Below are 24,675 nucleotides of genomic sequence, written 5' to 3' on the forward strand. Positions count from 1 at the left end.
ACTTAATTAATTATATATATCAGAAAGTATTAAGTATTAAACTTACAGTACTACATGAAACTTTATCCTAAATATTTAGGATTTTATTCATAAACTAAACTTCAGCTTCCTTATATTTCAAGCTTTGATCATTTTAAATTTTTTTATTGAAATAAAAATTATTTACACTAACCGTCAAGAATGCACAGTTCTGTAAAAATGGAAAATGACTCATTACAGAAGCTTCTTCCATAAGAGCAAAACAACAGTGATCAATCCGCCCAGACATGGCTGGTAAATATTTAAAACAAGTTGGACCCATTAGTACTGCAGTCACAAAACCTTTTTAGTTCGAGCCTTTTTCCTTATTTATTTTCTTTCTTTTGCGCCCCCTTGTGTCAAGACGTTTTCAGCAAGTCCAGATTGCATTGTTCGGATTTGACCTGTAATAAATCAGGTAATAGGATACATTCAGGATTGTAATGTCAACTGTCATCCTCACTATTCGCCTTTTTATCTGCCTCATTGAGAAACTCCTGATCAGCGTAAATGAGAAACCCAGTGAAGGTGCTGTCTGTCCAGAAGGGGTCAAAGAAGAGTCCATTCTGCTCTGAGTAGAAGATCTGCAGCCACACCTGATCTGACTGCTTCAGGTGGAGAACAGTAGAGCCAGATGCCACATCATGGTTCCCCGTGTTGGCATCAAAGGTCTTGATCTTGTACTGACCATTATGCACCAGTCCTATAGCCAAGTGCTTGTTGGCCAGTGTTATATCATAGGTGAAATAATAGACTCCAGGGATCTGACAGACAAACTTCCCGCTGCTGGCATTGTAGTGATTCCCTTCATTAAGCAAGATCCGGCTGAAATTGATCGGCATTCGTTCTTTTGGATAACTTTTTGTTACGGCCACAGAAAAGGCTGATCGAGCCGCAGTGCCACAGTTACAACCACCAGGAGGTCCTTGCTGGCCCCTGTCACCCAGCTCCCCTTTCTTCCCTTGTTTTCCGGCCACACCTGGTGATCCACGCAGCCCTTTTGGTCCCCGAGGTCCTGCTTTACCAATAAGACCTTCACGGCCTTTCACCCCGGGCTTCCCAGGGTTCCCAGGTCTACCTGGATCACCTGACGACAAACACAAAAAAAACATAGTGATATAACAATGCAACATTCACTAGGACTTGAAAGGATACAAAGGGACAGATTTATGCAAGAGGCCATCTGAGTTTTGTTTCTGATCTGATTGAATTTCCAAAACCCTCAAAGTTTGAGTTTCCCCCTTTCAATTCGCAACTAACTTTTATTCTTAATTACAGAACCTTATAGAAATGCTCTAATCCCCTATGACCTTTTCACACTGTCACAATACAACCACACACTTTGACACATTGGCATTGACATTGACACACTTCAAACACTTCAAAATGATTTATTGGGATTTTATGAGATACACCATCACTAATTAGTACCTATTGTAGAAGAGGAAGAAAAACAATACATGGACATTTTTCTATTTGTGTTCAGCACCAGAGTCAAACCTTTGAGGAGCCTTGGGTCTTTGAGTATGTCTATGTCAGCTTTGCACATTTGGAAGCTGATATTTTGCCCATTTTTCCTCACCTTAGCCCAAATTCGGTCATTTAGATCTGAACTTGGACTGAGCCATTCATGAACATGTTGTAATCTTAACCCTGCCACTGAAGTAACAACATATTTTGGGTTGCTGTTATCTTTCTGAAAATGGTTTGTAGGTTATGGCCTTAAATCATAAGTGTCCAGCTCCAGTCCTCAAGGCCCAGTGTCCTGCCAGTATTAGATAAGTTTCTACTCCAATACAACTGATTCAATTGGTCCAACTAACTCCTCAGCATGTTAAAGTTCGGAAGCTTGCTAACAAACCATCATTTGATTCAGATGTGTTGAACCTAGAAAGGAACTAAGAAATACAGAATATCAGTCCTTCAGGGCTGAATTTGAACACCTCTGCTCTAAATAAACATCAGAAGTGGTCCTAGAATGGATAAAGCAATATGACATTAAACTTCTGAAATTACTGTGACCGAGACTCTGTTGAAAATGTGTTTTCTTTGCCTAAAAACCAGACAAGCTTGTTGATGACCACAAAAGGTGTAGTTGAATGAGATTCGCTAAGAGATATTACACCAAATATTAGTTAGGGTGCAAATACATATGAAATCTCTGAGTATTGCTGAATCAAGATTTAGTAAACACTTCACTGAATTATTCTTATATTTTTGAGTTGATTAACTGTAAAAGATTAGCACAGTTATACGAAAAGTACCCCCATTTCCTTTTTCTCCCTTTTCTCCATCTTTTCCATCTGGACCATCCAACCCTGGCGAACCCATAGGGCCCATGGACCCTGGGGGTCCAGGAGCTCCCGGGAATCCTGGGGGTCCTACTGGGCCAGGCAGACTGCAAACCAGCTGAGAGGAATGGATGGGGAAATTACGACCTCTCTTTGATGAGGAATTTGTTGACTGAGAGACGGCGGCTGAGAGCAAACAGATGATCACACACATCTGGAGCATAATGGGCACTGCAGAGGCACAACAAGATGAGGGACACGGACTATTAAAGCCATTAAATTTGATTTGGGTTTTGAGGGCGAGGAAAAAACATGGAAATAACAAGATGTTCCTGGAGAGAAACGTAATAACAGAACCTATGCATGCACACTTATTTAAAACAATAAAGCATTCACTTCCTTTTAAGGTTTTACTCAGTCCTTTTGTGGAAACTATGAGTCTATTATTTAAAGACTAAGTAGAAGTCAGCTTTTGTTTCCAACTTGTTTAACAAATGGAGCATGTAAGAAGTTCTATAAAAACAAAGAAGCAACTTACTGCTTGAGAAATCATGTCCTCGGGTCATTATTCAGCTCTGCCTCTCCTTTTAAGGTTCAGGAGCGATCCTTCATGAATGTTCAGTGAGCTAGAGATCTAATATTCTTCAAGAGAAGCTATGCAGAAAGCAGCTCAACCCAGAGAACCAGAGTCCAAAACATCCACCCTGTTTATGCAACAGCTGGGCCCAGAAAATACTTCCGGCATGATGTCATTCAATTCAAGACAGTTCACAAGGATTAGATAGCAACAACAATGGCTGGCTCACCAGCTCTCACTATGAGAAAATTATCGATGCAATGGTAACTGAACAAGAGGGTCCGCAGAACAGGGGTTTATCTCATGAAAGAACAAGAAAGAAATAAAACTTTTACGAGTTTGGGGAAGGAAGAATCTGGAGTTCTGCAGGGCTGTGAGCTCTGTAACTTAATAATATTACATTTACATTTAGATGTCTTCCATTGAGATTTGTCTTGAAGACAGTGGTCCTTCATCTTGGTGATCTTAAAATGGTTCAACCTCCACTGAAGATAAAGTTTAATTGCAAAAGTAACATTTGTTTGCTAATAAACACACAAAACAGTTTCATTGACTAAAACTAATGTCACATGGAAATTATGTGCAGTTGCCATTGTCAATGACAACTGCAGCCTCAAGATTATTCATCCATCATAAAAACAAACATTTGCAAATTAGGTGTGGTTGCAGGCACTGCTGATCCAATCAACCAATGGCTTTAACAGATGAAATCAAACAAGCTAAAGATGCATGCTGTTTGATTCCTGAAGTTACCAGAAACCCTCATTTGACTGGAAAAGACCTTTAGTTTGTACAGCAAGGTACGTACTAAATGCTGAAGGGTTGTACGCTTGAACTCAAAGACGTAGGTCACTACTGACCCAAAAGTCCAGGAGCCATCAGGCCCTCTATGCTTAAAACAGTATAAATAACACAAAGAGGTTTTGGGATTCTGACATATTCAAAACTGGAATGTGTCAGACTTTTAAATAAGCAGCATGTCTGCAGGAAGAAGAATGAAGCATACACTGAAAAGAACACCTGGTGTTAGGGACAACAAAGTGTGTTGTGTGTAGTTGGACAGATGAATTCATGGAAATCCTGGGAAAAACGGGAACACAGTCTGTAGGGAAATCAACCCGACATCACCAAACCCCGGGTCTATCCGAAAGTCTACCAAGAACAGGTTTTAAACACATACTGGAATATAGTAAAGTGAAAATCAGTTGATTGATGAACTTTATTGAAGGGCTAAATTAAAGGAATGCTGCCAGCCAGTGCCTGGCTACATATCATGTCTGCAGGACATTATAAATCCAAAGAGTTGTGAGATAATTAGTAAAGACGCATGTCGGATTGTTTTGACTAATTGTGAAAAGCAGTTATAACACTGGTTGCTATTTGTTTATTGCAAATAGCTGAAATTGTGGGAGCTGAATAATTTTAGAAAATTATTCAACTCTGTAGTTTTTTCTTTGTGTTTAACTTTCAGAAGCAAATGATATACTGTTTTTATTCCTATGTTTTATAGATTGGGTTATAATAAAAAATGTTTTGATGTTAAGCTTCTAAAGATACTAAAAACTCAAGAATAAACAGTCGACAAATTTCATTCATTCAACAAATGAACAAAACCAGGAGAGCTTACTGTGAAATTTGAAGTACACCCTCTCCCAGGGTAACTTCATTAATTAAGATTACCTTGAACTCATCTGTATAACATAACGTCAAATCTTGCCAACAGAAAAAAGATTTGATAAAACTGGATTATGAAACAGGACTATAATCCCATCTACATGAGTAATGATGTTCACCCATCACCATTTTCTGTTAATGACCAATTTATTGGATTCAGGTGCATCCAAGCAGGGAAACATCTGACATCAGCACAGATTAGAGCCTGCTGAACCATGGAGTGCACTTTATTTTTATTTGGGCTTAATTTTAGTTTAATAAAGACAACGTGGAAGCTGTTAAGCATTTTTAAACATTTGAAGTTAGATTTTGATTATTTCCGACGCTTCTAAAGACAATATTTTATTACATTTTGAACTGTTAAACGTTAATTATTTTACTTTAACTTACAAAATTGTTGTAACAAAACCACGTAAGAGATGATCTGACATTTCGGTACACATGCGATGCATTGATATTGTCATACTGTGCATGTTGCGATGCACCTCTAGATAACTTAGAAAAAACTGCTTTTTCTAAAACCATCAAAATCAAAATGAAAGTGCAATAGCCAAATACACATAATCCAGTTTGTTTAATTTTTTTTTATAATCAAGATTTGATCTTTTAGGTTATTTTTTTAGAAGTTGAACATAAGCAGAATGCAATGTTTCCAGACAACACAGATTCAGAAAAAAAAAAAAACTTTTTATAGTGAAATGGAGAGATTACTGTTGTGAAAGAAATTAGCTAATTTGTTGTAAAGTCCAGAAAAGTGAATCAATTGGGAAGTGAGAGAAAAAAACCAAGAGGGCTTGAAAACAAATATCAACCATCAGGCGAAAAATAAAATTGATGTTTGTAAGTATAGGGATAAAAGCTGTCAAATACTGTACAGGGCTTCTTAAGCATTTAGGATTCAACTGTGCTGAAGTCCTTGCAGAACAGTTGGTATAATCAACAGGGATTAGAATAAGGTCACTGTCCAAGGAAGGAAGCCATGGGGTCATCTGGCCGGCTGCGTTTCATGCGGAACGCCTCCATCTCCTCCTCAGTCGGCGCCTTTACTTCCTGCAGGCTGTAGTAGGGCCTCTTCCTCTCATCCATCTGCATCAACACGTCAATGTGCTTCACTCGCTTGTCCTCTGCTTCCAGGGCCTGGGGGATATTTGAGGAGCTGAGCTTAGTCACAGATAAAAAGGGCAAAATCACAAAGACCAAAAACCTTTCACCAACATTTACCTTCTTCAGCTTCTCCTTCTTCTTTTCTTCATCCTCTGAGTCGCTGCTGTCTGAGCTGTGCTTCTTGTTCTTTTTATTCTTCTTTTTCTTCTTCTTCTCCTTCAACTTCTCTTGATGAATCTGGCAATAAATAAATAAGTTTGGCATTAGAAGGAAAAGTCCAGCACAACACAGAATGATCTACCCGAGATCAGATAAGTGACTACATGTATGTCATCACCAATGCTAAATCTTAAATCTGTTTAGGTCCTTACTTCCAGTAAAGACTTTGGCTCTTCTTCTTCTTGGGGCTCCTGCATTCCATCTTCAAATGGAACACAGTCAGAAGTACCTTGCTGTTTAAAAACATAACAAAAACATTGTATAAGATTTATCAGTAACAGGCTTTACACACAATATATATTTACACAAAAGACAAGTACATGTATTGGTGAATTACTGAAATGAAACAAGTTTTTTGCACCATTAGTTACCGTTTGAATTCCTGTTTGTCCCGTGCAATAACTCTGTTTGACCAGTGAGTGGCAACACTTGTAACCCCAGCAGTAATCCTTCCAGTAGGAGCCCCATATACACTATACAAAAAATAATGCAAACAAATGTTGAAAAACAATGTAATAAAAACAACAAAAAAAAGCAGCACAACTTTAAAAGCAGTCATTTCTCCATCGTCCTCACGGTGTGGTTGTTGATGAGGACGTCCTCCTCGTATTTGGAGCGGGCGACGGCCTTCTCTAGTCCCTTCAGCACAGCACCGTGGCGAGAGTACTCCACGTAGTCCTCAGTCTGCGCCAAGAGCAGCTCCCGCGGCGGTGCGTCCAAGTGCTCCTGACCTCCATACTGATGAGGCAACGAAAAAGCAGGAGTGACAAAATTTTAATTTTAGTTTATACATTTTAAAATAAATCCATGAATAAATTAAATACTATTTCAAGTTTTTTAGTTTTTATTTTATTTGCTTTGAAAATCTGTGGCACTAGTGGTATTTTTTAGTCAGCAGCTTCGCAAGAAGAAGAACAGAAGACATGCACTAGACTGGACGGCGAGGACTGTAGCCTCATTCATAAATGGTGTGCCTGCTAAACCACACAGGCCTTTAAAGTGAACTTCAGCTGCTGTTCCATTTGTACATAAAAACTGAAATTTAAAAACATTCTGATAACTAAGCGTACCTTCTCCAGGATGCCCTCTCTCTGTTCCTCTTTAAAGTCCTCCTTTTTGACCTTGAAGGAGCGATGGAGCAGCTCGAGCTTGGTGGGGTCAGCCTGAAGATGGACCTCGGAGCCTCTCTCGTACGCCTCCCAAGCAAACACTGTCACAACAGAGCAGCAATCCTTACAGGAATCAGAAAACATGAAGCATGTTTCCTCAAAGTGACTGGAAACTCTCCAGCTGTGAATCATACGCAGCCTTCATCTGAAGCCGGCCTTGTAAATTGAGGAATAGTTTGGTCATCGTGAAATGTGAAAGGTGTACTAAATGTGAGCTGGCTCTCTTCTTTATAAGTTATTAACTTAACTTCTTCAGTGGGAACCGCCAATTCCCACTGAGGTGATCAGTAATATTTAAAGTACCAGGCGCCGTTTTACGGCCATCTAGTTTAAAAGGGGCTCAGAGTGAAAACTTACGCTGTGTTTGAGCCATGGAGATTGTGTCTCCAGAGTAGCGAGCAAAGTTGTCTCCAGCATAGCCCACCCTGTAGGACAGAGCAGTTTGAAATTGTTTTAGCGTAAGCTTGTGAAAGGTATTCAGAAAATAGAAACTAACACTTACTCATCAGGATTCATGCCAGTGTTGGAGTATGGATTCTCTCTCATAGCTCGAGTCTTTGGATCGTAATATGCTGAATTTGGATCCAGATTTCTCAAGTACTACGAGACAGAAAAGCAAAGTTCAGCTGATCAATATTCTGAGTTTGTCACAGACCTGAATCTGTAGTTTTATTAGCCCATTTCTTCAACAGTGGGCATTAGAAGCAAACAGATGTCTCATCTCAAGTCTTCATCTCATCAGTTAATTGGCTATCACTATTAGCTCCTCTGGCTCTTACTTTAGCCGTGTCCTCTCGGATGCGCAGGTTCCTCACTGTGATGCGTCTCTTCGAGTCAAAGTTCTGACCAGGCATGTCGATGTCGTCTGCATATTTGTCCTCATCCTCGTCTTCGCTGTCATATTCCCGCTCCTATGCAGGGAACATGATTTGAAAAGCTTCATGATTAACAAAAAAAGAAAAAAAAATTGTCTGTGAACCGACAAATCACTTACGGTTTGGTCTAATTTTCCAGAAGCCAACTCATCCTGAAGTTTCTGAGCTTTCAACGTCCGCTTTGCCTAACAAAACAAAAAAAATAAACAAACAAAAAAAACCAATTGTGAATACCACAGAGGGGGGAAACACTGATTTGCTGTTGGATACAACAGCAAACTTATAATGTGACAAATGACAATATGTCTTCTGTTAAAAAAAAGACATACGTCTTCAAACAAATCTAGCATAAACTAGATTTGACAGATGTGGTCCAATCTGACCACATCTGTCAGATTTGACAGAATCTGGTTCCTTGTTGCTGTTGAAGGAAACAAAGTTTACCACAACAGACGTGAAAGAAGGACCTCTGGTCAAACTGGATCAAAATTAAACATTTTGGTCTATATATAAACTAAAACAGCACATCATACTCGGCACAAAATCTCTGCTGTGAAAAGTGATGGTAACAAAATAAACGTGAATCACATTGCTAATTATTACTAAAGTGTATGAAGGTATATAAACATTTAAAGGTAATATTGCCTCCAAGGCAATCTTTAAAAGGCAAACAAAGTATTTCCTTTCTCTCAAAAGCAGAAGTAAGCTCACATTAAAAAAAGAAGCCTATTTTACTCATGCACTTCTTACCAAATCAACTTTAGCATACTCCTCCACAATGCGCTGATGCTCCTCTGGGTCATACCCATTCCAGCGATCCCGCTTTCCATCGTAGTCCATGTCGAGCTGGACCTGAGAGTGTTCATCTGGAGCTATCCCGGTTCCTGTGTACTTGGCTCCAACCTTTCTGGGCCGCTGAGGGAACACAAATGAAATTTAGACCTTGGTTTAAAAAAAAGAGGGGGACTTTTTTTCTTTTACTTTAGGGAGAAACAATCCAAAAGAAGTCCTTATTTATAATTTTGTTTTACCTCCATACAGTCTTTCTTCTTGTGTGTCATAGCCCCACAGTTTTCGCAAGCGCCTTTGCGGTATTTAGTGGTAATAGCATTCTGTGTGAAGTCAAAAGATGTATAAATACATTAAAATCTAACTTGTTTAGATTTGTTCAAATCGAATTAACAACAGTATCTGATTTATGCTCACCTCCTGCACTCCTCTTTTATACCACTCTCCAATGGTTGAGAACTGCTTCTGATTTTCATCCTGTGGTCGCTGATGCTTTAGAGTAGGTCTCTTGGACGGGTCGATGTACCATGGCACTGATGAAATGTACTGAGGGATGTGAGGGTTTATGTCCCTGAGGGAGAGAAAAAGTACCCACAGTTAATAACAACAGAGTTCATCCATAAGCATCTTTAAAAACAACTGAGGTCCCTTTCCAAAGGAAGGCGGAAAATCTAAATACGTCAGAAAGCATAAAAAACAACAACAATAGAGAAATCAGAGCCAAAAACCAAACTTCCTTTGCAAATTAAAACTGATTTGTTTTCAAAGCCTGTTAAGAGTCAATGAGTGAGTTAATGTTGTGGATATTTGGTCAGTGGGACTTGCAAATGTGAGGTGCTGGACGCTCTACTTCCCATGAAAGTAGGGCAGAGGAACAGTAAAGTAGAAAGATGAGGAAAACCTGAGACCACAATACATTGATCTAAATTTGATCTACTATGAAGAAGGTTTATGGCGCCCTGAAAGGTTAGGAGTAAGGTTTTGAAGCAGATTTGATATGTAACAGGAAGCCACAAAAGTTCTTGAAGAACAAGAGTAAAAATTGTCAGCAGAAGTACCGTTGGTGCTGATATGATAGGGATATTAGAAATCCATATGAGACCAAGGAGTAATGTCTGAAAGATGGGAAGGAACTATTTATATGAATGAAAATAAACACACCATGTGACATCATTTGTGTGAGCTGTATAAGATAGAAGCTTTTAATTTGTGGTGGGGGGGGGGGGGGGGGGGGGGGATGAGTTATTGATATGAGAAAGCTCAGTACTTTGAAGCAAACAGATGTTGTATCATTGAGAAAAACCTCAGTTTTATCACTGTTAATTGTAGGAGCAATAACAGATCCAGAATCAGTAGCTGTAAGGAAATCAGTTTAAAGTTTAACTGTTGCTGTAAAAGGGTTGGAAACAAGACTGAAATACTTAGTAATTATTGTTAAACAATGGACTAGTTCTGACCCATTTGTGCTGCCTTCTCAATTTGGTCCTTTAAAATCACTCAAACCCTTAAACTTGCTCATTTCCCTGTTTTCAACACTTAAGTTTACTTGCTACTTAACATGTCCCATTCAGTTCTGCCATAATAAAGAAACAATCTCTGTTAATCACGTCACCCATCAGTGGTCATTAGGCTTTGTATCATCAGTGTACATCCAGCTGTACTTACTTTCCCTCTTCGTCCACCTCAGCTGGTGCATTTCCCAGCTTCCTCTGCTCCTCCAACTCCTTCTTCTTCCTCCAGTCCTCTCTGGTCATCTTCTTGGGCTCATCCAGACCCACGATCCCCTCCGAACTGGCACTGGTTTGCTCGGTCATGATTGGATCTCTTCCGACACACCAAACAGACAAATTAGTCCTCCAGAATGTGTCCCGTTTGATCCACAACTCTTGTTGGAGCAGACTGTTAATTTCACTTGTTTAAAGTGGAGCAGCCAAAAGCAGAGTACGTAGCTCGAGGACATGCTTACGACTTAATGTGAGATAAATATTCACTGAAAGGCTTATGATGAGACGAAGTGGTTACTTACCTTGGTCAGAATAAAAATACTGTAACAGGTGATGTTTATCTCGTATTTCACCTCTTTTTAAAGCTTGTTGCTGTGTTTTAGTCAAAACGCCATCGCCGCCATGTTGTTCTTTTCTTCGTGTGGCAATAATTGGCTCATTATCGCCACCATCTGGTGTGGACTCGCTACTTCAGAAACTGGCTTCCAGAAAATGGAAAACATGCTTGATGAAAACAGTTTATTCTGAATATGAGGAGTAATTGTTGCTCTGATATTAATTAATGTGACTGAGGAGAGTTTCGGAAAAATATGACAAGATGCAATAAATTGATATTTGTGTCTTGTTGTATTGATTATATTATTCTAATTAAAAGCAACATCTCATTTTTGATTTTTCTTGGGGTTTTTTTCCATATTTACTATACCGTTTCTCCTTTGTTAACTTTTCCTTCAAGTTATTTAATATGTTGTTCTTCTCATCTAATCGAAACTCAGCCCCTTTTGTAATCAAACAACATTTCTGGTTCATATTTCCAGTTTTAATTTGGATGAATATAAGGCCCATTCAGGTCAAACAGCATGACTTCCCTTATACAAAAGGTAATATTTTTAAGTTTTAAGCACTGAGGCCTCTGCAGTCTCTTGCTGCATTGAATACATAGCACTAAAACACTAAATAGTCACATCATCTGTTGCTTCAAAACACTTTTTATCCTTAACTCTCTGAGGGATGCTTTGACTTTTCTGTTGCCTGTTTTAGATTATTCTCCAGCTGAAAAATAAATCTAAAACCTATTCAACAACTTGCTAGAAAATTTTAATCTAAAGAGCTTGAAATATTAAAATTACACTCTATATTTTTCCACCCCCCTTATCTTTTATTTTATATTCCTACTTATGAATTTTATTAAACATTTTATTAAAGAGAACACAAATTGGTAAGTGTGATTTTTTAATATAATTTTCCTGTAAACACTGTTCACTGAAACTAACAATAAAAATTAAAAAGTAAGTAGAACTATAATCAATCAATAAAGTTTATTTGTACAGCACATTTCAGCAACAAGGCAGTTCAAAGTGCTTTACATCATAAAAACACCAAAATACAAAGTCATAGAACACACAGTCAACAATTGAAGCATTACATTTTTTCAAGTGCCGTTATTACACATCAACATGTTGATTGTTTCATTTATAATGTTTCAAAAGCAACTCTAAACAGGTGGGTTTTGAGTCTAGATTTAAAGGAACTTAGTGTTTCGGCTGTTTTACAGGTTTGTTCCAGATTTTTGGTGCATAAAAGCTTCTCCATGTTTGGTTTTGGAGAAGCATCTATGCAGACCAGAACCACAAGACCTGAGTGATCTGGAAGATTGATACAACAGGAGATCTTTTATGTATTGTGGTGCTAAGCCGTTCATTGATTTATAAACTTACAACAGTATTTTAAAGTCTAATTTCTGAGCTACACTGAACCAATGTAAGGACTTTAGAACTGGGGTGATGTGCTCCATCTTCCTAGTTTTAGTGAGAACACGAGCAGCAGCGTTCTGGATCAGCCGCAGCGGTCTAGTTGATTTTTTTGGCAGACCTGTGAAGACACAGTTGCAGTAATCAATGCAACTAAAGATCAACAAATGGATGAGTTTCTCTAGATCTTGCAGCAGTTGGTGTTATCCACCCTCTCTCATTTATAAACTAGTTATTTCATTACCAGTCATTTTGGTTTAAACCTTTAATGGTTATAGAGCCTGTCGTGTGCTGATAGTGCATTTTTACATGCTCACTCGAAGGTTCAAGAGGAGCCGTCTGGTGCAGACTGGTTGTAGTTTGACACTTCAATGAGATTGTGGTCTGGATCTCTGAAGTAAAGGGAGGTGATGGGTCCCACAGCTCCACTCCTCTGCACTGGTCCCTCTTCAATTTCAACACCACAAACCTGCCAAAGACAGAAAATGGCGCTGAGCATTAAAACCTGATTTATTCTCTTCTCAGTAGCAAAAGCCAATATTAAAAGCCATCTCTGTGTTGAGAGTACCTTCAGATGAGCAGCTACTGCAGTCAGAGGGGTTTTGGTGATGAGACATAGGTCTGCAGAGCCTGAAGTTGGACGTTTAGCTTTTGGTTCAAACTCTTTGCCCAACTGGTGAAGGTTAAACTTTTGTTTCCCAAAACCCAGAGCTTTACGGTTCCCCTGGAAAAATTAAAGTAGGAGATACAGAAAAACACAACTAGGGAGAGAAAGACGGTATCAGCTGTTCCAGAATCAAAAACTTCCATATAGTGACTTTTTATATATATATATATATATATATATATATATATATATATATATATATATAAAAACTTCTTAACTATTTATCCTACAGTGAAAATTTTTGTTTCAAAGACAATGGCATGTACTTGAGGTATACTTCTTTTTGATAAGAATGGTACAAGTACAGTGTCAATTTTCTGCAATGTTTATTTATTTTTTACATATGCCAAATATATTAATATGCCAGAGTGTCTCCTACAAGGCCGTCACTTTCCTAACTTCTCAGATTTTTTTTCTGAATAAAATCAAAGTTTGTGGTTGCAGAAAAAATACCAAACGCTTCAAGAGACATCAATAGTTTTCCGAGAATTATTATTTTTGATAATTATGTAATATGTTTTAGCGCATACCTTAAAAGTGACAACCTCCATTCCAAGAACTGTTGTATAAAAGTTGATTGTATCTGGCACACTTTTTACCGTCAACACCAAATGATCTAGATGGCTCACTTCAACAGGACAGGTTGCCTTGAATCTGACAGCCAGGTGAGTTTCAAGGGCGTTGACCTACAAGGGGTGAGAGAAATAATTTTTCGGGAATTAACAGCAGCACCTGCTGATGGGTCGGGTCTTGAACGTCAAACAAAAGGCCTTACAGCTTACATTTGACTCAACAGCACCACCCAGTGGTGACTCTTTCCTACACACGTTTCAAGTGAATGTATTTTTTGGGGGGTAAATGAGAAACCATCTTGGTGTACTTTAGCAGCGATTTTGCGGCTATTCCTGCTCCAAGATTATTAACAGAAGTCCTTTATTACAATCATGAGTACATTTCCCGAAAAAACTTCGTGGAAAAGACAGCTCTACACGGAAGTATACATAGAGATCAAATGCGTGGTCCATTTTATAGCAAAGCTGGGTATGAGTAACAGCGAATGCTTGTAAACAAAGCAATAACAATAGTTTACCTTAAAACATGTCCTCTGGAAACACAGTAAGCGGTTACTAGCTGCCCGGAGTGCCATCCTTACTGGCGTGTTCGCAGGTCCGACTGGTGTGCCGAGAAACTTCACTTGACGACCGAAACACTTCCTTGTCCAACAGTCATGTGGACCAATCAAAGTAAACTGGCCACATCAGACCGCTTCACAAAAACAATGAAGTATTCTGTAAACTGTGCAACCATTAAATTGTAGTCCACATTATATGTTCGCATTATTAGTATATCTCACTTCAAAAACAGTATCGATTTCAGTGTTCAATATTCCTTTGAACTAAATTAAACCTTAAACTTACCTTTTGCGATATAGCTGTCTCATTTCCTATCAGAAACACATTTTGTTTGAATCAAGATTTTAAATCTAAATCTGCTCAAGGGGAAAATGTGGGGCAAACAGTAGGCAAGTAAAATCTTGATTTATTATACACTAAACAGGTTCATTACAACGCTGTTAGTACAAGTTTTATATTTTAATTCTGTATTTGGTTCCTAAAACCAAAAAACTAAGACTTTCAGTGGTTTGACACGTAAACCAGAGTAAGTTTTAAACCACAGTGATCTGGTCTAGATGCCAAAGAGAAATGCAATTTTAAAAAGTGAGTAAAGTTAGCACTTATCCTTTGTAAATCTAGTAGGTTTCTCCAAAAAATCTATTCGAGGTGTGGTAAGTCAAAGATTAAGGATTTAAATTACATATAAATCATTGTAGTGTTCATTTTATTGCTTAGAAATTTTGATTGTTTATATAACAGAATAAGAAGTAAGTACAAACAATTTTTCATACTTACCCATGCCTGAAAAATGCTAAAAGACAACGCAATATGTCATAGAGAAGTAAGAACTCTGGTCAGGTTAATTAAATGTACTTTAACTTGGGTGAGAAATCTAAATCGTAATGGCCTTAAAAAGTGTGACACAAATGATGTTTTATAAAACACAGCTGCATCCCTTTGGCGTGTTACTGGTAGATCTCTTGCACCAAAGAAAACATCCTAAAGATAAAATGGAAACATTGCAGCAATGTCTTACTAAAGCATTACAAATGAATGACTTAAGCACATACATGCACCATCATAAAAAACGTCACCACAAGCAGAGCACAGAACTCATACCTCTGATGTATTGTTTTATAGCATATCAACTCATTTAATTCAGCGGTTAGTTTCATTAAAACACCCAGTTAACATCCTGCACTGGGTAGGTCACAGAACGAGGCCAAACCGAAGCTCGGCCCCTTTAAAGGAAACACACAGTTAATTTTTTTTTTACACGTTAATGCTATTCAACATCTTGCATTCAAATATTTGTGTCCCGCAGAGGGGAGGTAATAATTGTGGCTAAGACATCAAACAGTGAAACAAGAAACAGGATGGCAATAAGTGATGCCCTTCAGCTCCTTTACTGGTCAATGTTCCTGTTTATTAATTATTAAAACCTACATAGCTTCTAAATAAAATCAACTTCAACACATACTGTAAAGGGTTATAAGTCTTCATTTAGGATTTAAACAGTTTTTAACAATAGTACACATTTAAATCATGGTTTGTTTTACTATACTTGTACATTTTGCAAATATTGCACACCACTTGGGAAGATTTGCTCATAAAGCAGTTGGGTAACTTCTTGATTTTCTATTGAAATTTGAATTTTCTGTCAATGTTTGAAAGTCTAAGCCATTGTTTAATAAATATTGAGCAACTTGTAGAATATGATGGACCTACCCTTTAGAGACAAACTCTGGCTTGAGATAAGGTTAAAATCATTTCCGATTAAAGCCAGTTTCTGAATATATGACTAACCCAGTACGAGAGAATTATGATGAGCTCGTTATCAGACCTTTACTGCTGGTGAAAGAAGGGGAATGAATCACTGTACATGAGAAATAAATAGTGGAAGAGAGACAACTTTAAACTTCAATTTTAAGTCTATTATGAAATAAGAACTCGCCTACAAAATTAAATTTCCTGACCATAATAACATTTCCTGATCATTTTGCCCATTTGCATCCAGATGTTTCAACAGCCTTGTCAACATTTCTTTTTTAAAAAAATTCTGTCCCCAACTTCCACTTAAAAGTAATTTTTCATAATCTACTTCCTCTGCTGGAAGGAAATAGTTTTATGACTCCAATAAATGATATTTACCAGCAAGTTGTTGCTTAAGAGTTGCTTTACTCTGATCAAGTTTTATAATTCCATCATATTTCATGAGGTTTAACTGGCTAAAACTGGGCTGATAACCTATAACATTGTAAACTGGATATAATAAAGTTTTCATAAAATATGGAAAAATATGAAATTTCCATAATTTGCATAATTTATTTGATCTAACAAAAAAATGATATGCAATGCTAAGGACAAGTGTGAGAAATGTATTGTTTACAGGTATGAAATGTAAATGGTAAAAGACAAAATGGCAACATGTAGGCGGAAAATGTGGGTACAAATTGTCAAAAGGGGCAAAATTTACCTGAAGCCAATGCAGGCAGATCCCCATTTCTGATATTTATTCTGTTTAAAAAAACACTGCAGGATGCCAAATATTTTCCTTTATGCCAGAGCAACATTTCTTTTTAATTTTTGTTTTAAACAACCTAGCAGAGTATTGGCAAATGGAACTCCAGAGAAGGGTCTTGATTTGGTCATGTGAACAAAAAGGAGCACAAGTTACACCGTCACCGGCAGACCAACTCATGTGAACATATGTCTGCTATGCAAGCTCATTCTCTCCCCATCTTGAAACTGCTTTAAGTGTAACCGAAATGACTCCGATCCTATAATTTACAGTCCTAAACCATTTCACTGATACAAAGAGTCAAAATTATTTTTTTACAAGCCTATTTACAGCTAATACTTTCAAACTGCTGCAACTAAGAATTGTGCTTGAGGTGCTAATTAAGATTCATACCAAAAGAAGATATCTGAAGTGTTTGAACTACCTGGAGGTGTGCACCAGCATTTATAATCAAAGGGTTCAATATAAGATTATAGGTCTGCTTGTGTACATAACTTGGTGCATCACTGCATGGAAACAACAGGTTGATCAACAGCATGCACTGCTTTTGCTCAGCTCTGGACAACAATAGCAAATGTCAACTTAAGAGTCTGAATGCCTGTCAAGAGACTGAGCACCTCAAATGAAACCTGTAACATAATGATCAAACTCACAAATTATGAGAAAAAAATAATTTTCAATAGTGGAGACATTTCTTCAAAGCATCTTACATGACTTGGATGTGTAATTAGTTTGAAATATTGAAAAGGTTGGAGTCTGTTAAGAGTTAGATCACGCTCTCTCGGTTGGCTGAAACCAGGACAGCCCTGCGACAGATGGGGCAGGTGGAGTTCTCAGAGAGCCAGCGGTCTATGCAGTGCACGTGGTACTCATGAGAGCAGGGAAGCTTGCGTAACTTGTTCCCCTCGGCGTACTCCGTTATACAGACGCTACAGGTTTTCAAGGCGTCGCTCTCACCGAAGTTGCGCATGGAGAGGTTATCAATCTGTTCTTTGGTCAGCCCCTGAGGCTGGTCATCATCGTCGTCATTCAGGAGGAAGAAGTGAGCAAGTCGTAGGAAAGGCAGTGAGCTGGGCTCCTCTAGGTTGATGGGGGGTCTAAGTCGAGCCCTTCCACCAGAAGCCTGTGGGCCAGTAGTAAGACCCTCATCCACATCTGTCTCAACTGTCCTCTCTCTGGCTCCAGCAGCAGCAGCAGCAGCAACCGATGGTTGCTCATCAGCAGCAGATGCGTCAGCGTTACTAGCATCTGGATTGGTGAGGGATTCCGTATCTGCGGGTGTCCCGGTACCGCGGTTGGAATCTGAAGAATCTGAGTCGGAATCCATGAGGTAGCCTAGCTCGCCGAAGCCCGTCATAATCTGCCTTATCATAGATTGGAGAGCCATCGACGTTGCCTCTCCTAACCCTGCGTCGGAGATCCTACGAATGGGGATTCGAATGGTGCTGACATAGGTCCTCACTCCGGCACGCTCGGAGCGCGAGAAGGTCCTGCGAAAACCCCCTCGCTCACTCTCATAGAGAAAAGTGTTGTTGGAGTTCTGCGAGCGTGACCGGGTGCGGCTGGCGATGCTGTCTCTTTGCCGATATTCGCCTGGACGCACACGACGCACCTGAAGGTCGAGCATTATAGTCGGGGGACGGCGCTCGGCCGAGCCTCCTTCATTCCCATTGGGTTCTCCTTCCTGAGGTCTGACATTCTGGGCCTCCGGGATTGATTCTGCTTCGACACTGGGTGGATGAACATTGTCGTCTGCTGGGCTTTGCCTGGAGAGAATATGTTGTCGAGTCCGAGAACTGCCCTCCACTTGAGGCACTGGAGGTGTGTCAGTGGAAGAACTGGGGCTCTGAGAGCCGTAGGTGTGTCGCGGACCGGGTATGCCATCTAGCTGATCCAAACGGAGAGGTGAGCGGCTTCTGGCTAAGCGGGCTCTGGTCCTGCGTGGTTCTGGGCTACGGCTGCGGGGTCTCCTTTGTCCCCTTCGTGGAGAAGAACAAGGTGGGGGTTGCTCTGGTGAAGCTTCTGCTACAACTGGAGCTGGAGGTGGAGGTGGGGGTGGACTGGGAGGTTCCTCGACAACTTCTTGTGACGCAACCTCTTCTTCAGGTGTTTCTTCAGGTTCTGGCTCAACAATGACAGCTAACTCTTCAACGACTGGTTCTTCCACAACCTCCGTTTCCATAGGAACCTGTGGTTCAGGATCTGCAACCTCTTCTTCCTCTTGGCCCGCTGGAGGCTGCTCTGAAGGCCCCTGTTCTCCTTCAGCAGCGGCCTGCTGTTCGGCCAGGTTGCGGTTCACACTGATCTCCAAGCTAAAGCGAAAGTCACCACTGTTTGGGTTGGTCTGGCTCACAGCTCGCCACGACTGGTTTCCGCGGTGTCCAGTTCTAGTTGTGTTGCCGGTTCGTCTCACTGTGTTGAGCCAGTCTAGCAAGCTATCCCCACCTTGGGAGTCCTCAGAGCTCTCTGGAGTTTCTATTTGGGGACAAAAGCCAAAGGCAAATTACATCTAAATTCAGACGCAAATCATGCACTTAAAATCTGAAAGATCCTGTAAACATACCAACGGGATCCTCTGTATTTTCTGTGCTTGGGTTGTTATTCTGCGGCTGCTCTGGACCGTCTTTGATTTGCTGAAGTCTATTGAACAGCTCATCCTCAGTTACCTCCCCTGCAAAAAATATCAGCAAATATTTTATTAAGTACTACTTTGAAGGCATTATCCACTTTCTCTTCTCTAGCAAACTGCTGGGGGAAAAAAACTTTAAAGTTTTATAATAAAAACAAAATGTGGAATTGCAACAAAGAAAGACTAAGACTGAGATACACTAAAATACAGCTACATAGAGAAAATGTTCTTAGTAAGCCAAAGCATAATCTAAAAACCTGTTACTTCGAACTCAAGTTGAATGCAATTTGGTCGAACGCAGGAACAGGACAAAACTACAAAACCTCCAGACTTACCAGGTATGCCACTGTCCATTTAATTCCCCCTCCTTGGTCCTCCACTAAAGGACGCTGCAAACTTATATTTTCCCACCCACTGTCCAGGGACAGAAATGGACTGCACATCCTCGACTGTCCACAGGCGGTTGCATTTTGAGCAAACACAAGTATAGTGAAAAAAGCGGAAACTAGCCAAAGTTGGAAAAAATTGAATACATGATATGAAAAACAGGTTGACAAACTATACAAAAAAAATCATATCAATGTGATACTACATTGTCCACTATTTGTCCTTTAGCAATAACAATGCTTTGGTTTTGTAAACTGTGTCTTCATGATATTTAGGATTTGGTGGTCCAGATACCAAAGTTTGTTTAAAGATGTTGATGTGACAACAATCCACAGGGACACAGTTGGTATAGTGAGTTCAAACTGAACGCCAGCCTTTTACAATATATATTACAGTTAAGTAAAAAAAAGGAAAAGAAAAAACAGGCTCAATATAACTATACTTAAACCAGGCTAGCGGTTTGCAGGCAGTTACTGATCCTACTATTTGCTGCAATCCTAAATAAATACTGATTTATGTTAATATCATTGCAAAAGATCCTGAATATACAAACAAATCCCTTGTGTAAATTGTCAACATGGATACATATCTCTTCTAAATACTTCTATATCTACATATAAAATTGGAGACAGAAACATGACATCAAGTGTTTCTAATTTCAAACTTTTCCAGAAACCAATTTCTTTTTTAGCCGTTTTTATAACATTCTGGATTTTTGAATGCAGATTGCCATTTTACCATATTTATGTCCACAAATCATAAATGAGCACATTGTTGAAGTTGGATTCTTATTCAGCACTGCAGTAAAAGTCTATTTCACCCTTGTTTTGGCTTCTGGATCAGATTATTTCAGCTCCATTTAAAAAATCTAGCATTCTTAAGATTTCTCAAACCTGGACTGGATTTTCCTGTAGTAAGTGTAGTACAGTTTGAGTTCTGTGTTCTTCATTCTAAAATTTTGTAAAAATCATAAAGATTAGAGTGTCACTGTTTTGATTGTGTTAAAAAATACCAGTTTAGATGGTTTGATAACCACAAGTTTAAAGTTCTGACATAAGCTGATTCAGAGGCAAAAACATAATCCTTGGTGAAACAGCCTTTTTTGAATTAGTTGTTTGTGGTTTCAGCTTTCTCTTTTTAAGTGCATCTGGCCAAAATTTCTTTTACCATCCTTATGCAGGAGAAAATTATTCTAATTTATATTTCATCACCTGGATTGCCCAAGAGGTTGTTGTCTCTCATAAGACGATAGTCCTCATCACTGAGATTGTTGACAAATTGATAAAAGGCCTCTTCCCGGTCTAGACGATCCAACTGCCTTCGGCGCTGCGACTCTGGCTGGTCACCGCCACCTTGCTCTACGCTGTCAGACCCTTCCATTGACTCTGAAGGGTAGAAAAATGAACAGGATACTCTGCAACTTTGAGCAAGATCCAGTAACTGCAAGAAATGAGAACAATACATCGTTACAAATTTGAGGTAATTATTGTCAGTGAGTATGAAGCAGTCATTTGTATTTCATTCAAAGAATTGACTGTCTTTTCTCCTCAAAAAAAGTTATTTTATGATAAAGTTTTTAGGTAACCGCTAGCAAAGTAAACACACCTAGAATTCAATTTGCAATCTGAATTATTTACCTTTATTGATAAAATAGCCTGGACACCATGTCCTACTGTTGATATAACAAAACTCTATGACAAAGATGACCGGAATAAAAAAAAGGTTTGTTAATGTTTGTGAGTAGCTGCAACGAAGGCCAAAATTAATCATACCCTTGGCAGATTTGAGATTTAAAGTAATTTTTATTCAACCACAAAGTTTGTTTCTGCTTAGTAACTACCCAGGCATCTCCCAAAAGTTAAGGCAATGCATGAGACAGGTTGAACAAAAACAAAAAAAAACATGTTTTGTTTAGGCTTGAATAAAAGCTGCATGTTGAAAATGATTTACATACTACTGAATCATTTACAAAAATATTTTTATTAGCCTTATTTATTAACAGAATTGCAACCAAACCCTCTCTAATAATTGCCGACGAGCTTTTGGCGTGTCTACAGTGGCATTTTCAATGATTCATCATTTGTAACGAGCTTTGGGTGTTTAAGGTTGGAACATCTCTTTGCCATAACCCTAATCTTTAGCTCCCTCCACAGATTCAAGTCAGGACTCTGGTTCAGCAACTCCAACATATCAATATTATTTCTATTCAGAAGAAACATGCTAGTGAAATTAAAAGATTACTAAAATCCAAATCAGCAAAGGATAATTCTGGCCTTAACAGTAAATACAAAACAAGAAAAATAAAGGAACTGATTTAATACATGAACACATGCTTTTCTATACAAAAATAAATAAATAAAATATGAGCAGTGTCCATGTTGAAACAGCTATGAATGGTAGTGTGAGTTGAGTTGTTCTCAAAACAAAAGATTCAGTTTAACAAAATGAAACACTTCGAATGCCAGAATCTAACTACAAGGTACGCCTTGAAAAAGAATGCGTTTTACTTTAGGCAAAGAAATACTTCTAGTACTTCTATTGGTGATAGTAAGTAATTAGTTGTAACAAACATGACATTTCTGATGAATGAATACCTGTTAGAACTAAACTTAGTGATTTCCTAATTTAGGAAAGAATATCTGCTCAATATTTTATAACAATGTCCCGAGTTTTTTGCTTTAAAAATTTGGTCTACGTAGAATTTGGAAAATATACAACTGACATTTTGTAATTTAATATAACAATGACGAAAGCAGGTATGGTTTTCTGCCGCCTCAATTTGGTTTCCATCATTATGATTGTCCTAAAATTTTCCATGACCTTAAGCAGCTTGGCCAGAAAAATCTGTCAGCTTTGGGTGTCAAGGGGACTTAAGAGTTGATCCAACTAGCCACATATTTTATTTGTCAACTAAATATCACGACTAACCACTTCCTTGAGGTTGCGGTACTGCACATATTGATTTTGTGATAATTGCAATTCAATATTTTGTACAGGTCTACAAGAAACAAAGCTAATTTTCGTGATGACAGTTACAATTTACAATATTTTATTTATGCTATAAATTGAGGGACACAAATTACCACTAAAATATGGATTTTAAAATCTGTTCACTGTCCTGAAAATCTTACAATATTGTTTTGATAATATTTGAAAAGTCTTTTGTTACTTTTTGAAAAATGTTTGACATAAAAGGCATCTAGAGATTTTACCAATGTAAGACATACCTAAACAAAACACCTTATTTTATACATTCAGTCTCACAGGAGAACGGACAAAGCTCTGCAAAACTCACAATTGTGAAATTACAAAACATATCTTCTGAATATGTAGTTATAACTTGTGTTAGCATAGTTCACAAAGCATACTGACAAGCCACTCTAACAACACACCAGTCATAAGGCTAAGAAACCTTTCGGTTTTTAATCGCAAACAATGTACTCTTTAATCTAGAAATCACGGCAACTTAAATCTACTTAGTGGTTACAAATACATTAAATCATCTTTAGACTATGCCTTTTAAAGTCAAAGTCGACATGCAGTATGTTGGTCAAAGTCGAGATAAAAACAAAATGGCATCTTATGACTTGCGTTTCCTAGCTACCGATTAGCTTTGTGTAAGATAGCTAATGCAGTATTTTCGTAACGAAATGCAGAGACGACGGTTTTCAAAGTTGCCCAAATAATCAAATATTCAAAGTCTGAACCAGATACTATTAGTAACATCAGTTTAAAATATGATAATAAAACGATCAAACGACCCGGTTATATAGCATTTAAGCTAGTTAGCGCTCGGGTAGCCGAGTGGCTAACTACAGATGCTTCAAACGGCATAGTTAACGGTAGTTAACTTTTCCATTTTGGCAACTTATTTACTAATAGTTATATTACAGAAGACGGAAGAATATTTACATGTATAATGTCTATTTCCTTTTGCTGGAGACTCCTTATGTTGTCATTAAAAATATATCATGCCCGTTGTAGCATCAACGCGAGCTAACTTAGCAAACGACGTCAACCAGTGACGTTCATACATCAAGCAAACAAGCTAAAAAATTGCTAAGTAAGAAAGAACCAAGTTAACCAGGCGGAAGGCGTTGCTTTAGTAACAAATTAATGTCACTCTACCTTGTTAGTGATGTTGTGATCAATATAGATGGACGACAAGATTCCTATTTAAAGAATATATTGAGAAAAAAGACTGGTTTAGTAGAGTACGAGCTCAGGATTCCATTTTCTTTCTTGTAGGAAGGCTATAATGATTTTCCGGAAATAGATTTAAAGGAAGTTTTTCCCGGAGTACGGCCTGAAGGCAAACAGTTCAAGAGTAAATTGTTCCCGAAAGATCACACATTTGCCATTATACCCAAAAGCATAGGGGTCTTGTGTTATTTATATTATGTATATAGTCAGTTAAACCTCTTTATACTGCTTTGTTAATGGCAATATTTCGACAAACGCTACCTGTCAGATTAAAATAGGGGTAAATTTTTCCCATGCCCCATAGGTTAGAAAGAGTGAAAACATGTTTATTTAGAACATGGGTGCTCTAACATTACAGCTCTGGAAGCTGTAATGTTACGGTGTAGTAAAAGTGGAGGACAACGCGAGATTGAAAGAACAACATACAAAAAATCTTAGAGGTTTTACATACATCGGTCAAAATATTACGGAGCCCTCCAGGGGACATGGGATTTTTTTTTTTTTTTTGCGTTCCCTTGCAATACTTTTGTGTTCCCTCGCAATAATCTACTGATTAGTTATGCGGCATAATTGAATACTGTAAGCCCTGCTTACGGTGGCCGCCGTACTTTATGCCTTTATACAAGGTTATGTAAGGTTTTTCCATGTATGTTAATATCTCCTTGTGAAATGTCTGACATATTATATCTTTTTCTTTAGTATAGAAAGGCACCACAAACCTATGATATAAACAGAAACTCTCCGTAAGTAGGAAAGAAATAAAAATACATCCAAACTATTTGGACTAGTTCTGAATTATTATCGCGGGTAATAAGTCATCTGACAGTTTTGATTGTGTCTCTGTTGTGTTCGTAGTCTGAATGGTTTAAAGGGCTGCTTTCAGTTCCATCTTAGCCTTAACAGACATAAACATGCAGTAAATAAATCGATTTTCAATCAGTGTTTTGCACCAAAGAGTTAAT

At 38.4% G+C, this 24,675-nt stretch overlaps 4 protein-coding genes across 9 annotated transcripts; all 4 read right to left on the reverse strand.

Annotated features, from left to right (window-relative positions):
• Positions 1–128: 128 nt before the first annotated feature.
• On the reverse strand, positions 129–3,031 carry c1qtnf2 (C1q and TNF related 2). Its single transcript, XM_032554842.1, has 3 exons — positions 2,848–3,031; positions 2,283–2,540; positions 129–1,105 (listed from the first exon to the last, which is right to left on the reverse strand). The coding sequence occupies exons 1-3, from the start codon at positions 2,873–2,875 to the stop codon at positions 465–467; spliced, it is 927 nt and encodes a 308-aa protein (XP_032410733.1). The 5' UTR covers positions 2,876–3,031; the 3' UTR covers positions 129–464.
• Positions 3,032–4,769: 1,738 nt separating this feature from the next.
• slu7 (SLU7 homolog, splicing factor) lies at positions 4,770–10,894 on the reverse strand. Of its 2 annotated transcripts, none has more exons than XM_032554421.1 (15): positions 10,744–10,894; positions 10,382–10,545; positions 9,134–9,287; positions 8,959–9,039; positions 8,678–8,842; positions 8,047–8,112; positions 7,832–7,963; positions 7,555–7,652; positions 7,410–7,477; positions 6,954–7,093; positions 6,460–6,621; positions 6,255–6,356; positions 6,036–6,116; positions 5,782–5,901; positions 4,770–5,697 (listed from the first exon to the last, which is right to left on the reverse strand). In XM_032554421.1, exons 2-15 carry the CDS (start codon positions 10,528–10,530, stop codon positions 5,518–5,520), a joined length of 1,698 nt encoding a protein of 565 aa, XP_032410312.1. In that variant the 5' UTR covers positions 10,531–10,545; positions 10,744–10,894; the 3' UTR covers positions 4,770–5,517. The 2 variants fall into 2 exon arrangements, with proteins under 2 accessions (XP_032410312.1, XP_032410313.1); XM_032554422.1 differs by having other exon boundaries at positions 10,382–10,540; positions 10,743–10,894.
• A 781-nt stretch (positions 10,895–11,675) lies between these two features.
• Positions 11,676–14,098, reverse strand: glod5 (glyoxalase domain containing 5). 3 transcript variants are annotated; one of them, XM_032554424.1, is made up of 5 exons: positions 13,949–14,098; positions 13,389–13,544; positions 12,760–12,915; positions 12,509–12,660; positions 11,676–12,312 (listed from the first exon to the last, which is right to left on the reverse strand). In XM_032554424.1, exons 1-4 carry the CDS (start codon positions 14,003–14,005, stop codon positions 12,517–12,519), a joined length of 513 nt encoding a protein of 170 aa, XP_032410315.1. In that variant the 5' UTR covers positions 14,006–14,098; the 3' UTR covers positions 11,676–12,312; positions 12,509–12,516. The 3 variants fall into 3 exon arrangements, with proteins under 3 accessions (XP_032410315.1, XP_032410316.1, XP_032410314.1); XM_032554425.1 differs by having other exon boundaries at positions 12,501–12,660; XM_032554423.1 differs by lacking the exon at positions 11,676–12,312 and having other exon boundaries at positions 12,418–12,660.
• A 995-nt stretch (positions 14,099–15,093) lies between these two features.
• On the reverse strand, positions 15,094–23,774 carry rlim (ring finger protein, LIM domain interacting). 3 transcript variants are annotated; one of them, XM_032554418.1, is made up of 4 exons: positions 23,639–23,774; positions 20,722–20,950; positions 19,058–19,165; positions 15,094–18,969 (listed from the first exon to the last, which is right to left on the reverse strand). In XM_032554418.1, the coding sequence occupies exons 2-4, from the start codon at positions 20,888–20,890 to the stop codon at positions 17,261–17,263; spliced, it is 1,986 nt and encodes a 661-aa protein (XP_032410309.1). In that variant the 5' UTR covers positions 20,891–20,950; positions 23,639–23,774; the 3' UTR covers positions 15,094–17,260. The 3 variants fall into 3 exon arrangements, with proteins under 3 accessions (XP_032410309.1, XP_032410310.1, XP_032410311.1); XM_032554419.1 differs by lacking the exon at positions 23,639–23,774 and adding an exon at positions 23,423–23,513; XM_032554420.1 differs by lacking the exons at positions 20,722–20,950; positions 23,639–23,774 and adding an exon at positions 19,459–20,715.
• Positions 23,775–24,675: the final 901 nt, after the last annotated feature.

This window comes from Xiphophorus hellerii, chromosome 23 (assembly GCF_003331165.1).
Source record: "Xiphophorus hellerii strain 12219 chromosome 23, Xiphophorus_hellerii-4.1, whole genome shotgun sequence".
In the NCBI taxonomy this organism is placed as follows: domain Eukaryota; kingdom Metazoa; phylum Chordata; class Actinopteri; order Cyprinodontiformes; family Poeciliidae; genus Xiphophorus; species Xiphophorus hellerii.